The sequence below is a fragment of the Chiloscyllium plagiosum genome, chromosome 33 (genome assembly GCF_004010195.1).
Source record: "Chiloscyllium plagiosum isolate BGI_BamShark_2017 chromosome 33, ASM401019v2, whole genome shotgun sequence".
NCBI lineage: Eukaryota > Metazoa > Chordata > Chondrichthyes > Orectolobiformes > Hemiscylliidae > Chiloscyllium > Chiloscyllium plagiosum.
Genome location: NC_057742.1, coordinates 12,361,723 through 12,378,714, shown reverse-complemented (window position 1 = coordinate 12,378,714; position 16,992 = coordinate 12,361,723). Strand labels below are relative to the sequence as shown.

The 16,992-nt window shown below is 43.4% G+C and overlaps 1 protein-coding gene across 6 annotated transcripts in view; it reads left to right on the top strand.

The window, feature by feature from the left end:
* znf385c (zinc finger protein 385C) overlaps positions 1 to 16,992 on the top strand; it is a 414,328-nt gene that overhangs the window by 360,230 nt on the left and 37,106 nt on the right. For all 6 annotated transcript variants that reach the window (XM_043674952.1, XM_043674956.1, XM_043674954.1 and 3 more), the window contains one exon: positions 7,807 to 7,917. In XM_043674952.1, coding sequence (XP_043530887.1) covers positions 7,807 to 7,917 — 111 coding nt within the window. The remainder of the gene's footprint in view (positions 1 to 7,806; positions 7,918 to 16,992) is intronic.

The window sequence follows — 16,992 nt, the reverse complement described above, 5'->3', positions numbered from 1 at the left end:
ATACCTTCACAGAACTCACCCACATTCACTTGTGGGGCAGCACGGTGGCTCAGTAGTTAGCACTGCTGCATCACAGTGCCAGGGTCCCAGGTTTGATTCCAGGCCTCAGGTGACTGTCTATGTGGAGCTTGCACATTCTCCCCATGCTCTCCTTTGGGTGCTCCAGTTTCCTCCCACAGTCCAAAGATGTGTAGGTTAGATGGATTGGCCATGCTAAATTGCCCATAATGTCCAAGGATGTACGGGCTAGGTGGATTGACCATGGGTAATGCAGGGTTACAGGGATAGCATAGGAAGGGTACATCTGGGCGGGATGCTGTTCAGAAGGTCTGTGTGGATTTGATGGGCCGAATACCTGCTTCCACACTGTATGCATTCTACAATTTCTCTCTATTTTAAGGTCTAAATACCAAAATATTCTTATATATGTGTACCTTTCACTGCAGTATCTAATTCTTGATCAAACAATATTGTGGCTATGAGTCAAACTCATCTCTAGCCACTTCAAGTAGCATCAAAGTAATCAGATTTCTTCTCAGAACTGAGTTTAATCATTCAAAGACATTTGTGACACACAAGATGAGGCAAAACAGGAATTCTACTCTCTCTTCCCAAATCTCTTCATTTATAAGTAAGAATCCTTGTTGAGAATTACATCTTTTGCTAGGCCACTTTCACTGAATCCAGTAACAGTTAATACAGACTGACTAAATAGTTCAAAGTATGTATCATGAAGCAAGTGAACCACACACATCCTCTGGAATGGATTTTGGGTTGATGCCATTTTGGCAATATTTGCAAAGTAATATAAGTAACAGAGAAAGGTTACATTAAACCCAGAAATGCTATGAAGTTTGCAGCATTATACTAGAATTTTAGTGTCACATTCAGGTCACTGTAACCATAAAAATATTCATTGTGAAAGTATTAATGCAAGACCATAATATTTAGTTGTGGTTTTTTGCTAATAGCCAAATCTCCACTTTCCTGAAGTTGTCTCTCTTTATCAGGTATGAATGACCTATTGTCTTGCCAAAATAACCTCTTCTTAAAAAGTGATGGTACCTGGATATTCATATGTAGATTGTCACCAAATTATAATTTTAGTGACCCATTAACCTAGCCTTAGCTAAAAGAAGTATCAGACCAGATTTGTTGTCAAGTTTAATGGCTACAATTTAATTTGTTAATCATATAGCAATGAAGAGGTAGTTGGTGAATTGTGAATTGCTACAGTTGATGGGTGATACTGACTGCTTCTCTTCATAAAAATGGTAGCTCACTCCCAACTTTCCTATTAGTTTCATAAAACACCTGCTTTGGTGCATTAATCACATTTTAGCTGATCACAGAAAGTTAAAACTGGTACTTAATAACATAACTATCTTTTAGCAAAGAGATTTATGTCTCCCAATGCCACACAACCTTTCACGCAACAGCATGAGAACAAGAACAGTGTGGATTCTCAATCTTAATGGTTGGTAAAGATTTCCAAACCTATTTTTAAAACTTTTTAAAATAGTTTTTCCTTTGTTTTCTTTCTTTTCCTCATCCACTTTTTCTATTCTTCTCTTTATTTCACGCTGCACCTAATTTGACCAATTACACTTTCCTCCTTCATCATCCACCTTGTTCTTCCTCAGTCTTTAAATCTGGCTTGGTGTGTGGGAAATCATGTCTCACAAACTTGATTGAGCTGTTTGAAGAAGTAACACAGAGGATTGATGAGGGCAGAGCGGTGGATGTGATCTACATGGACTTCAGCAAGGCGTTTGACAAGGTTCCCCATGGGACACTGATTAGCCAGGTTAGATCTCATGGAATACAGGGAGAAATAGCCATTTGGATACAGAATTGGCTCAAAGGTAGAAGACAGAGGGTGGCGGGGGAAGGTTGTTTTCAGACTGGAGGCCTGTGACTAGTGGAGTGCCACAAGGATCGGTGCTAGGTCCACTACTTTTCATCATTTATCTAAAAGATTGGATGTGAGTATAGGAGGTATAGTTAGTAAGTTTGCAGATGACACTAAAATTGGAGGTGTAGTGGACAGCGAAGAAGGTTACCTCAGATTACAACAGGATCTTGATCAGATGGGTCAATGGGCTTGATGGAGTTTAATTTGGATAAATGCAAGGTGCTGCATTTTCAGAAAGCAAATCTTAGCAAGACTTATACACTTAATGGTAAGGTCCTAGGGCGTGTTGGAGTGCAACTTCATAACACGTTGAAAGTAGAGTCGCAGGTAGATAGGATAGTGACGAAGGCGTTTGGTATGCTTTCCTTTATTGTCAGAGTATTGAGTACAGGAGTTGGGAGGTCATGTTGTGGCTGTACAGGACATTGGTTAGGCCACTGTTGGAATATTGCATGCAATTCTAGTCTCCTTCGTATCGGAAAGATGTTGTGAAACTTGAAAGGGTTCAGAAAAGATTTACAAGGATGTTGCCAAGGTTGGAGGATTTGAGCTATCGCGAGAGGTTGAATAGGCTGGGGCTGTTTTCCTTGGAATGTCAGAGGCTGAGGGGTGACCTTATAGAAGTTTATAAAATCATGAGAGGCATGGATAGGATAAATAGGCAAAGTCACTCCCCTGGGGTGGGAGAGTCCAGAACTAGAGGACATAGGTTTAGGATGAGAGGGGAAAGATATAAAAGAGACCTAAGGGGCAACGTTTTCATGCAGAGGGTGGTACGTGTATGGAATGAGCTGCCAGAGGCAGTGGTGGAGGCTGGTACAATTGCAATATTTAAAAGGCATTTGGATGGGTACATGAATAGGAAGGGTTTGGGGGGGATATGGGCCAGGTGCTGGCAGATGGGACTAGATTGGGTTAGGATATCTGGTCGGCATGGACGAAGGGTCTGTTTCTGTGCTGTACGTCTCTATGACTCTATGACCAGTTAAGGAGTTACATGATTGACCCTGTCATTTACCAAGGTCCGAGACACCTCATTGGCTTTGACCACTTCATTATCAGTTTGTATGTCGAACAGCGATAATATAAAAGTAATGGTAACTACTTATAATCCAGAGGCCTGGAAAAATGCTCAAGAAACATGAGTTTGAATCCCAAAATGGCAATTGAGAAATATTAAGTTCACTTAATCATTCTGGAAATGAAATGCTCGTGTCTTTAATAATGATTATGGATCTACAGTGTTGTCTTAAAACCTGTCTGGTTCAAGGTAGGTGCCATTCAGAGGCAGAAATCTGCCATTCGTATCTAGCCTGGCCTACATATGACTCCAAATCCACAAGAATATCTTACTACCTTCGAAAATGGTGTAGCCATTCTGTATCAAACTGCTATGGAGAAAGACACTGTCAGTGCACCTACACCACTGCAGCGTTCAAGACAGCAACCTTTACATCCTCAAGAATAAATTAAAAGGAATCTTACTGATAGAACAGCAAAAGATAAAAACCAACAAACAAAGCATATCCCATGATGCCTCACTCCACAGATTTCTAAACAATCAGTTCCCTTATATCTGATCGGCATGGACGGGTTGGACCAAAGGGTCTGTTTCCATGCTGTACATCTCTATGACTTTATGAAGTGAGGAGGATTTTATTCAGCAAGAAGGTGGCTAATCTGTAGAACTCACTGCCAAAGAGGGCCATGGAGGTCAAGTCATTGAGTGCCTTTATTAGAGGGATAGTTAGGTTCTTGATTAGTAATGGGATCAAGAATTATGAGGAGAAGGCAGGAGAATGGAGTTGAGGAACATGTCAGCCATGATTGAATGGTGGAGCAGACCCTCTGGGCTGACTGGCCTGTTTTTGTTCCTTTATCTGTCAGTTGTATTTCATTTATTGGTTGCTTTAAGTACAGACAAGCTGTTCACCACTTGTGCCACATCTTGGGCTAGTGACAGTGGCAAGATTAATTGTGATAAATAAATAATTAAGAAAGCTTGAATTTAGGAGACATTAAATCAATAAAATCTGTGGTTCAAGGGAAAGGTACATCTTATAGTGACCAGCCATTTATTACCAAGCACATTTAGGTTCCCTTGAACACTTGTCAGTTTTATGTTACGCATCTCAGATTTATCATGGAGATAATTTAGTGATGGAGCACTTGACTTGTAACGAGCTACTTTTCGAAGGGAAGAAATATCCTGGCCTTGTCAAGGCTGGACAGATTGGCAACACAACCCTCATTCATTAAAAGACGACATTGTGGCTTTCTCATTGTTTTCAGTTGAACAGATTAGCATTGTTTAACTTTGGACGCAAAGTTTCCAGACTGTACCCTCCTACTTGGAGGTATTTTCTTGATAAGTGTGGTATTTGTCGTTAATTATGCTGATTAAGCAAAAAAAAATAAAAATGCAATTCCAAATTTTCTGGGCTGAAGCATGGCACCATTCGAGATTTATATCTTGGAAGCACTGGGAATTTCCGACAAAGCCAATTTACTTCAAAAGCAGCCACTGTGCTTAGAAGCAAATAATTCGCTGCCATTACTGTTCAACATTTGCACTCCATTGGACCATGCAATAACTGCTGAAAATTGAAGGAGGGGAGGTGTTCAGGCAGTGAGTGAAAGGCAGATGCATCTTAGACACCTATTCCACATATCTTTCATGCAAGGAGCTATCGTTTCAGACCTGAGAGCTATCGTTTCAAACCATCATGTCTGTGGATCTGCTTAATGAGGCAGCCTGCTTACATGTTTAACTAGAACGTTATTTTTCAGATAAGGTCACACACAGGAAAAGCAGTTTCCATAGGCAAAACAAGATTAACCATTCACAGCGTTGGATCTTTTCAAACTACCATTGATGGCATTTGTAACTTAAGTCACATCTGAGTGCATTGAGCCATCTACGTGGTGTTAGGAGTAGGTTCCCGGCGTGGATAGAGGATTGGCTGACTGGCAGAAGCCAGTGAGTGAGATAAAGGAGTCTTTTTCAGGATGACAGCCAATGACTAGTGGAGTTCACAGGGGTCAGCGTTGGGACCACAACTATTCACGCTATACAGTAACAATCTGGATGAAGGAACCGAGGGCATTGTTGCTATGTTTGCAGTAGACACATCAATTGGTGGAGGAATGGATAGTGAGGAAGTGGGGAGGCTGCTGGAGGATGTGGATAGACTAGGAAAGTGGGCAAAGAAGTGAAAGATGAAAAATAATGTGGAGAACAGTGAGGTTGTGCACTTTGGCAAGGAGAATAGAGGCACAGATTATTTTTTAAATGGGGAAAGGCTTTAGAATAAAAAGCACAATGAGACTTAGGAGTCCTCATTCAGGATTATCTTAAGGTTAACATGTGGGTTCAGTTGGCAGTAAGGAAGGCAAATGCAATGTTAACATTCATTTCCAGTGGGCTAGAATATAAGAGCAGGGCTGTACTGTTGAGGCTGCATAAGACTCTGGTCAGACTGCATTTGGAACATTGTGAGCAGTTTTGGGGCCCGTAAATAAAGTGATCCCACTAAAATTGGCCAGGTCCGTAGATACTCCATCAAAACACTCGCTGCGAGAACAAGGCTGTTTCCTGTCAACAAGTGGATATAAAAGAGACCTGAGGGGAAACCTTTTCACACAGAGGATGGTATGTGTATGGAATGAGCTGCCGGAGGATGTGGTGGAGGCTGGTACAATTGCAACATTTAAGAGGCATTTGGATGGGTATATGAATAGGAAGGATTTGGAGGGATATGGGCCGGGTGCTGGCAGGTGGGACTAGATTGGGTTGGGATATCTGGTCGGCATGGACAGGTTGGACCAAAGGGTCTGTATCCATGCTATACATCTCTATGACTCTATGATTCTAAATAATAGAGTATTCCCTGACACCGCACTGTCAAATGAAATCAATGCCACTGATATCGACATGTACCAGGACCAGAAGCTGGCACAGACTCCGTCTATGTGCATAGGTGTGGTGTTAGTGATTGCCAAGCTACCCTCGCTGCTCTCAGTGACCCACTGTCCCACTACATTCAGCACCACGACCCTCCACAAACACAACCTCCACACTCAGTGCCCTACTCTCCTGTTCAACACCTGGCCACTATGCAGCTTGCTACCTCCTTCATCATTTTGCTGTTTATCCTTCACTGCCTCTTTCAGACATGTCCAAGCAAAACTAATGTCATTTACAAAATACTGTAACAAACACTACATTGGACAAATAGGCAGAAAACTAGCCATCAGAATACATGAACATCAACTAGCCACAAAAAGACATGACCCTCTCTTACTAGTATCCTTACATACAGATGAGGAAGGACACCACTTCGACTGGGACAACACATCCATCCTAGGACAAGCCAAACAGAGACACACATGAGAATTCCTAGATGCATTGCATTCCAACTGGAACTCTATCAACAAACACATCGAGTTAGACCCCATCTACCACCCCCTGAGAAAAGGAACCGGAAGTGACTTCACCACCGGAAATTACATCACCAACCCAAAGAAACCCAAACATATAAATAGAAAGCAGGAATTATCAGCAGTGCTTTGCCTGTGGCCCACTGAAGATGTTACCTAGTATGGTGACGAAATGTCTAGAAATGAACCTTCCAGCTCAGCGAGCAAACCTACATCCAAAATCTCAACCTGAGCTACAACCCTTCTCAAAACTCGCTTATTAGTTTGATTTTAATCTAGAATAATCAAAGATTGATTTTAGCTTAGAAAACCACAATGATCCAAAGTTTTGGGCAGCTTCAAGAGACCTGACTCTAGTCAGATACAAGTCTAATTTCTCCTAGAAAGGAGATTGTTCAGAACAGTGAATGAGTGTCATGGTTCGAACTCTGTAGTAAACGAATATTCAAAAGACAGGTTTCACAGCTTATGGGGGTGCAGCTGAGAGAAAGCAGTGAAGTCAAACCGACACATTTGAGAGGGAAAGAAAATTTCTCTCCTTTTTGCGTAATTGTAAACTGATGGTGTTGAGTAGTGGATGGGATTTTGTTTTTCCATGTGTTTTGAAGTCTTTCAAACCGTGTTGTATGTAGATGGCTCTGTTTGTTTTTTTTTCATCCAGTAGTAACATCAGCTGGAACCATAACAGTTTGCTTAGAATCAACGGGCTTGTCAGATTACACTGGTCTATCGTCAATGTCTCACCTGACAAAAAATACTGAAGCTACAGTATTTGACAATCAGACACTTCACAATTTGAACAATTCTTGAATAAGTTCCACAAAAACAGAGGATCAGAGCCATTAGATAAAAGCGAAGACAGTATTAATGATTCCCAAACCACAGAGTGTACAGCACTGTTTCATAATGAATGCACCCTGAACTGGAAAATTACAGCCAGGAGCTAGAATCAGGGACCCTGTAAAGGGCGAATTCTCACCCCTGGCGTAGGGGATCCAGCACGGTAGAGGAAATATGTTTTTCCCCTGGTTGTGCAAGTTATTCAGTGGGACCATTGGTGGTGCCATGAAGATTTCTGGGTAAACACCTTGTCTCCCTAGCCGCTTCCATGGGCAGGAAGATGGGGCACTTGGATTTGCAGCCATCTGGGGCAGGAGGTTCTAGAGGTGGGAGAGCAGCCCCATCTTTCGGAAGGAGAAGTCAGAGAGCTTGTGTGACAAGCATGTCCCTGCGTGAAAATAATCAGGTGATCCAATCGAACCGGTATCCCACTTGGATAGATCATCCCACGGGAATCAAACCTGGGATCTCCACAACTACACAGCTGAACTTTTGCCAACTCAGCTGTCAGGGGAAACCCCGTGTTATTGCTTCAGTTTTAAAGTGATGAAACAGTGTAATCTACGACATGGAACAAGGTTAATCATGCTCCTAAATATTTTTACTTGCAGATGGATCCAGTCCAAAAGGCAGTAATAAATCACACGTTTGGCGTCACACTGCCACCCAAAAAGAAGCAAGTAATCTCTTGCAATGTCTGCCATCTGAGATTCAACTCTGAGGTAAGGTGTCTGGTTCTGTGGGAACTGCTCAGAATGATTGCTGATGTTTGCACGGTTTACACAGCAGTTACAAAAGAACAGCAAAGTTTCAATTCCAATGCAACATGGAATGAGGTGTCCTGGAAGTTGTTCCATTTCTGTTCCTTAGGCTCCAAGTGAGCTCAGGGGTTCACCTGAAGGATCAGTAGTCATCGTCAGTCACAGAGCTCAACATTTTCCATGGTTTACCAAATTGGTTTTATTGTTCAGATTTCCACTCAAATTCAATTAATATAACTCCCGACTGAAAATTGCCAATGGACCTGGGCAGTTGGACAGCTTTCACATCGAAATGTCTTGTATTTTGCTTCATTCACTTACTTAAGGCTGGTAACCCGTACAACAGGAAATGAGATTTTCTCAAAAACTAAATCTATACCAGGTTATAGCCCAACAGGTTTATTTAAAATCACAAGCTTTCATCCCGTAAGTTCATGATTTTAAATAAACCTGTTGGGCTAGAACCTGGTGTTGTGTGATTTCTGACTTTGCCCACCTCAGTCCAACCCCAGCTTCTCCACATCATCTCAAAAAGTAAGCATTTTCACCCCTTTATTTTAAGCGATGCAAGTGGATTTTTAAAACTCTAATCAAAACAACTTAAATTTGTCAGTAATATGTTACATAGTATTTTATAAAAGATTTTAGAGCTTTTAGAGCATGCTATTAATAATCTTGCATCTGAGAAACAATTTTTAAAAGCTCCCTCCCTCAAAGGAATGTAGCTGGGGAAACTGTAGCCTGGTGATATTTCACTGTGCTTCTAATCAGAGGCCGAAGCTGATACACTTGAGGACACATGTTCCTATCCCATCACAACACATTAAGTTAATAAAGATTGCATGGCTAGTCTCAGTAGTGGTAACCTTGAAACGCTCTTTATTTGTCATAAAACTCAATGGTTCCCAAAATACTGTTTACAGAAGGGAATCTACCATCCTTTCCCAGTCTGGCCCGTGTGTGTGTGTGTGTGACTCCAGACCCACAGCAATGTGACTCTGGATTACCCTCTGAAAGGGCCTAGGAAGTCACACATTTCAACAGCAATCAAGTGTTGACCTTTCCAGCAGCACCCACACCCCGTACGTGAATACTCTTTTTTTTTTAAGACCTCACTGATGAATTCAGTTTGGGAACTTGGTAATGCTGTCTCATTGGGTATTTATTTAACCAGAGTAAAAGACCACAGCTAGTTAATTTGTGCTCAATGCAACTTTTGTTTGAAATTCTGTAATCTTTGGTGTCGGTTTGACCAACGTGGGGACGATTCGGTGTAGAACAAGCAGCATAACCTATCAGAAACTCTGTCCCCACAATGTCTGTAATCCTAACTGTGCTGCTAAATAGACCCCAGGCACACAGTGAGGTAGTGCCATTCAATGAAGCACTTCCATTCACCTCTTGTCAGACAGTGTGATATAGGGCAAATTCTGCTGATACATTCTGTAGGTAACAGCTAGTGCAAAATAAACACAGTCAGTGTTAAATATTTAACAATTTCTTGTTAATCACTGTGTGTTAAAATAGAGACTATTTATAATAACACCATAAAGAACAGGATTTATTCCTTGTTTGAGAAAACCTGGCTTCCTCCCAAGTGGAATAAATTATTCCCTACTTAGTCCCTTTACTCAAAATGCCATAAATAATGCATTAAAATGAAATGTTCTGTTGACTCAGGTTTGTACTAGGGTCCACGTCGAGGGGATAAAGCAAATTAGCAGAGGTCACACTGAGGGCATACAGATCATGCTGAAGACCAGGGCATGCTCATTCATTTCCCTTGGAAGTGTTAATAGGTAGTTCCTTTCTAAGGGCCATAATCTATTTTACAGGATTCAGCTCCCACCTCTTCTAATCTGGCCTTCTCTGTGATGTTAACTACCTGGCCACTCCTGAATGCATTGAGGTGCTCAACTGAATTGTGAGAGGTATACCCAAAGTTTTTCAACATGTGTTGGTGGCTCACCTCACCAGCTCCCCCCAGTACATTAGGGACACACCGGATGGGGTCACTGATTGGTCCTGCATTTTGGAAGCAAGGCAGCTGTCACATTTAATGAGACCGTGTATGTTAATGATGTAGCACTGACATTAACCTCCACATTCTAGCAAGCCTGTCAAGAGGGGAGGAATGGAAGGACTGGACTAGACTAGAGTGCTGGTGGACAAAGATGAGTATTACATACCATAGTCTGAATAAGAGCTTATTCAAACTTCTGACAGTCAGACATTAGTCAGTTTTACAAGCGGCAGAGAGAATTGCAGCAAATGCAGGGTTAGGAGAGACTAGTCTGGGATAGCAGCCTCCTCAGTGCAGAACTTAACCCTCAAAGCCGAGACCTCAGGTTGGGCATCGTCCACGTGGATTGAGTAGCTCATGGTTATATCAATGCCACTAGATCACACTGTGGTATGCACTGAAGCTGGCAGCTCTGCAGCCAGAGGTTGGCACTACTGCAGCCAGAGGAGGGCACTGACACAGCCAGAGGTGGGGCACTGACACAGCCAGAGGTGGGCAGTGCCACAGCCAGAGATGGACAGTGCCACAGCCAGAGGAGCACACTGACACAGCCAGAGGTGGGACAATGACACAGCCAGAGGAGCACACTGACACAGCCAGAGGTGGGCAGTGCCACAGCAAAAGGAGGGCACTGACACAGCCAGAGGTAGACACTGACACAGCCAGAGGTGGGCACTAACACAGCCAGAGATGGGGCACGGACACATCCAGAGGTGGGCACTGATACAGCCAGAGGTGGGCACTGACACTGCCAAGAGTAGCACACTGACACAGCCAGAGGTGGGGCACTGACACAGCCAGAGGTGGGGCACTGACACAGCCAGAGGTGGGGCACTGACACAGCCAAAGGTGGACACTGACATAGCCAGAGGTGGGCACGGACACATCCAGAGGGGAGTAGCATGAGCTCTTCCATGTTGACGCATCTTCTGAAGAGGCTTAGTTTTTTAAAAATAAACGGGGGCCTCTTTTGCGAGATGACTACTTAAGAGCCTCTTCATGCTACCACCTGAGTTACCTGTGCTTCCAGGAGGTGAGAGAAATGGCAGCCGACCCTACTATTAGCCTGCCCTCTGGGTTTTGGGATGGGAGGGTATGGATTGGTTTCATTCTGTACTCCGCTACCCCCCCATACTGCGATCACACCCCTGACAAATTCCCCCACTTTGCCCTCCGCCCCATGTTGCTCTGCAGATGGCAGCCTCGTCCTCTGGACAGTGTCCCTGTTGACAATGGTCATTGGCCTCTGATTGACCAGCAACTCCTGGCAGGGCAGGACATTGCTGAGCCAGGAAGTGATGCACCAAGAAGCCCACCTGGTGACCAATTGGATGTCTGATAGGCACAGCATCCAGTGGACTTTCTCATCAGTGGGGATGGTGGTGTCTCTTTAGTACAGACCCCCACTCGTTAACTCCAAGATGGAAAATCCTGGTCACAGTTCTAGCCTGACAGAGGGTATGGAACCACCACTCAGTCTGCCTGTTATGGAGCATTGCATTTACATAGAAACATAGAGCGGTAGCACAATGGTTAGCACTGCTGCCTCACAGCGCCAGAGACCCGGGTTCAATTCCCGCCTCGGGCGACTGACTGTGTCGAATTTGCATATTCTCCCCGTGTCTGCGTGGGTTTCCTCCGGGTGCTCCGGTTTGCCTCCCACAATCACAAAAATGTGCAGGTTAGGTGAATTGGCTATGCTAAATTGCCCATAGTATTAGGTGAAGGGGTAAGTGTAGGGGAATGGGTCTGAGTGGGTTGCCCTTCGGTGGGTCGGTGTGGACTTGTTGGGCCGAAGGGCCTGTTTCCACACTGTAAGTAATCTAAAAAAAATGGAGGCAGGAATAGGCCATTCAGCCCTTCAAGCCTGTTCCATCATTCAACATGATCACAGCTGATCATCCAACTGTTCATTCCACACAAGAACTTGTCTGGTACCTCAAAAGAAAAATCACACCATTTGGAACTTCAGGAATCTATTGGCAGAATTTACTCTCTAAGGTAGTTTATCTGCCTGCCAGAATGAATCATTGCTTCAAAATATTTGAAATTTGACTTCGCCACTTGTACTCCACTTTGCAGGTATGTTCACTGGAACATCATGCAGGAAGCCAAGCTATTTTGCATCAATAAAATCCATCCATTCACTGCAGAGAGCTTCCAGAGTATACGAGATGTGTGATATAGAGGGAGGCATCTTCATAAATTGCCTGCTGATAATTCACATTTTATTACCCATGAACGTTATGTTGTTTTGCATGGTGATATAACCTGCATTAAACACATGAGAAATAAGATGATGAAATTAATGGCTCATCTCCACTATGAATCTGCACACATTTATGATGTTTACAAATTTGCAATGAGTTCACTGAATCACGGAGGTGTCACAGTACAGGGAGGAGGCCATTCAGCCCATGGTGTCTGCATCAGCTCCTAGACCACTTTTTGCCAATGTTCAGCATTTTCCCCATACCCCTGTCCAAATCACTAATTTACAAGTCACCACTCATAGTGCCATCTTAGGTACAAAGTACCTAGGTACAGATCTTCAGTACAAGTTCTCTTGGGAAAAAAAGTAGAAAAAAATAAAGAAATTAAAAAGCCCAGCACTGCAGGTCATAGGAATAAATCAAAAAATAAAGAAACAAAAAGTTTAGAACAACAGTCTTTCCGACCCCCAGTCCACACCAGCACCTAGCCTCCAGACCGTGCTAGGCCTTGACTCCTGATAGTGCTGGGCCTTGACTCCAGATCACGCTGGGCCTTGACTCCAATCCGCACTGGGTGTTGACTCCAGTCCATGCTGGCCCTTGACTGCAGTCCATGCTGGGCCTCGACTCCAGGCCGCACTGGGCCTTGACTCCAGGCTGTGATGGGCCTTGACTCCAGGCTGCGATGGGCCTTGACTCCAGGCTGCGATGGGCCTTGCCTCCAGGCTGCGATGGGCCTTGCCTCCAGGCCGCACTTGGCTTTGACTCTAGGCTGTACTGGGTCTTGACTCCAGACCATGCTGAGCTTCACCTCAAGGCTTTTGAGGCCAGGAAACCTCTCTGGAATCACCTTGGAAGTCTGCACTAACTGAGGCGGTAGCATGAAGAGGCCTTTAAGTAGACATCTTGCAAAAGAGGATGGGGGTGATTCTGTGTGGGTTACTGTTAGGAGAATTTATGTGGACTTGTGCCGAAGAGCCTGTAGGGATGCTATAAAAAATGTATTTAAACAAACCAAGTCTCTTTAGAAGGTGTGTCATGACAGAGGAGCCCATGCTATTCACCTCTGGCTGTGGGGCTGCTAACTTCAAAGTACAGGCCGAAAGACCACCTCAAGCTTCTGAAAGACCACTATGGGCTGCTGAAAGACCACCTCAAGCTGCTGAAAGACCACCACGAGCTGCTGAAAGACCCCCACGAACTGCTGAAAGACCACCTCAAGCTGCTGAAAGACCCCCACGAGCTGCTGAAAGACCACCTCAAGCTGCCAAAAGACACCCACGCGGGGTTGAGAGACCACATCATCTCAGACCCTCTTCAATGCCTCAATGAAACCTGACTCCACTGTGATTCCTGAGTTAGTGTAGGTCACGCTGAATTGCAGCCCTTGGCACATCATGTCACTTTATAAACTACTTGGATGAGCAGTTGGAAGTGTCGTAACATTCCGGGCCTAATACAGGAGATTCAGACTAGAGTATCCAGTAGCATGTTTTTTACAGACTCAATGGGCCAAAGAGCCTCTTCTGTACTGTATGATTATTGTAAGGTTAATGCTTCATTCTTTATTTTCCTCAAGACCCAATAAAAGTCTGGCAGCTACATTTCAGGAAAGAGAGTGGTGCTGTCCCTGTTTTATTGATCCCATTCCCTCTCAAATTCTGACCCAATTTCCTTAAATCCCAGTCCCTACTGGCAAAGTACTGGCTTCTTTCATTCCCTCATGAGATGCTGACCCGATTTCTTCTCGAAACCCCAACACTCTGCTTTTAAATACATCAGATTTGATTCCCCCTTCCTTGCTTCTATCTTTATTTCCTTTTCACAAGCCTGAATTGCCACCTCCCAGTTCCATTCAAATCTATACTGCAACTGTTTCACAAGTATCCTATCGAGAAGGGAAATCTGCCATCTTTAGCTGGTCAGGCCTACATGTGACTCCAGACCCACACAATGTAGGTTTTAACTGTCCCATGTGTATTTTGCAATGAGCAATAAATGCTGCTCTTGCCAGTGACATCCAGGTCCCAGTGAAGATTTGGGAGGACAGAGAGACCGTAAAGCTCAAATTAATTCATCGGTAGTTTTGCAGTTCTTGTATAAAATGCATAGAATTAGAGAAGACAATCCATAAAACATTGGGTGTAATCTTCTTCTTCTGGGGGGGGTGGGGGCACATAAAAGCAGGAGAGAATTCGACAGTTACATTATTCTCAGCTCACTGCACGTAGACGTATGAGTAAAAAAAAAAATCAAATTTCATGGACACAAAGTTCCAAAGCCTTTCAACACAACCATGAAATCGAACACATCTGAGAGCTTTTCACCAAAGGCTTGCGTGGGATTAGGGCACAACATTTAAGGATAGGTTCTGAATAAGAGGCACACTGGATTCAAAACGTCTACAGCTGCTGCCAGACTTGCTGAGTTTCTGCAGCGACCTCTGTGTTTCGTTTTACAACACAAGATGGCCTCTTGGATTCGGCCTGTTTGTGAGCGAAGCCTTGTCTGCCTTGGTCAGGTTAGCAGGTGTCAGCCATTGGGGATGCTTGGCTCGGGCAGGCTCCTGGTGCAAACTTTGGTGCAGGGATCACAGGATTGGCCCTGCATGGTTAAGAGGTATGGTCAACACGAGGTCAGGTCCAGTGACGAATAAAGCTTGGGTAGATGTGACGGTCCTGAATAAGCACTTGGACTGTATGAAAGCTGCAAACTCACAAATGGTATGGGAATAAAACACACCCTGACGAGGTGCTAAATCCTCCGTCAAACTCGATAAAATTGACACTTAGGCAATCGTCGATGTCGCCCCATGTTTTTGCATTGTTGCCCAATGTTGGATACTTCATGTGAATTTACAATTGAATGATTATGTTAACTGTGTGAGAAATATCTATATATCTATCAACAAAGATTTATTTATTTGCATCTGTTTCTCTCCACGTTTTAGTTATCTGTTTTAATATATCTCTGAATTATCTTTGTTCTCAAATATATCAACTATCCTTTTCTGCCTTTCCTGTCACAATGTCACAATCCCCCCATGCAAATATGGCCTGATAGTCTTGAAGCTTTCTGTTCATACAGCCCTGAGCTGCTTGGAGGAAACAGAGAGAGTGAATGAAGCAGAGAGTGCGTAGCAGTGAACCCTTGTCTCGCTGCATAATTTTGCTCAGCATCTTTCGGAGACAGTGATGCAGTGAAAATTGCTTTTATGACTCAATTCATTTTTGTCTTATTGAAGTTCCATGGTTAGACTTGCTGGATAATTTGCATTTTAATAGTGCAAATTAAATGTTGTGGAATTCTAATAAAATGTGATGCAGCAGAGTGATAAAAGAGTGAACGTGTGATGGGATAAAGAACGTCAAAAATCTGTTTCACTGAACTGGAGGAAATTTAATGACAGTAACTGAAGTGATAATCATTGATGATTTCAATCTTTCATCAGGAAGAAAAACTGCGCTAGATCTTGACATTTGCAAGATGTGGAGCTACATAATTTTCTGCTCATTTTGTATTCCTCAATCTTCTATTTGCACAGTCAGCATCAGACAAAAAATAGAACATGTCCCCAGTGTATTTGGCTGAGCAGAGCAAGATAAATATGAAAACAAGGGAAGGGATGGTGGTGGGAGCTAAAGTCGGAAATTAGGTTGGGAGGTAGCAAGGGATTTCAAAATATAGATCAAAAATTTCTATTAATAGCTTCACAGAAAGCATGTATTAAAGCTAAGACTCCAAAACTAACATTATATCAACTAACCAAACCATAGAAAATGCACAAGATTGCCTCTTCTCTATGTGCTTCAAAGAATCTCAGGCAATATCTTTCTTTGGGGGGAATGCAGGAAGTGCTAAAGAAAGCATGTCAGCATTATGTCAACATTCTGCCTTCTGGCAGAGTTCAGCTTTACCTTGTTACTCAGATTCCCAATGGAACTGCAGCTGTAGCTCTTTATAAAAGCCTGTTTATTGAAGCTTTCAGTCCCACTGTATCGGGGGTTTAAATTTGTCAGAAAATGCCAGTAGACCTAATGGCCGAAAACCTAAAAGGTGGGGTTGCCATTTCATACACAAATTATTTTATCAGAACAATTCTGACCAGTAATATCCACTTAAACCATTCACCAGACCATTCTGGATACAGATGAACCTGTTACGCGTCCCTTGCATTTATGTTTCGTGTTTAGTTTGAAGGCATTAGTTAACAGGTTAACCCTGGATTCGCAGCTCACCTAGTTCAGCAGGGATTCCAGAAATACTTATGTTCCGAACTATAGGAAACGATAAAATATCACTGTTCCAAGAGCAGTCAGAGTCCGTTGGTATGTTTGAAAGTGCTTCGGTTGAGAAGTGAAGGAAATGAGTAGCACACAGAGACTCAGAGTTAGTTTGGTGCCAATCGGCATCTGACATGACATCCCTGTGACACAGAGCAACACACAATGAGCAATGTAAAACTGACAATGCCAATGTAATTCAAAATAAAACTAGCCCTAAAATAAAAGAGTTTTCAAGTGAAATAAAGTTAAATTGGGCAATACTAAATGAGACTGCATGCATTATAAATAAGGTGACCACTGATGAGTTGACGAAGTTGTTGTGGTTCTGTTCGCCGAGCTGGGAATTTGTGTTGCAGACGTTTCGTCCCTGTCTAGGTGACATCCTCAGTGCTTGGGAGCCTCCTGTGAAGCGCTTCTGTGATCTTTCCTCCAGCATTTATAGTGGTTTGAATCTGCCGCTTCCGGTTGTCAGTTCCAGCTGTCCGCTGCAGTGGCCGGTATATTGGGTCCAGGT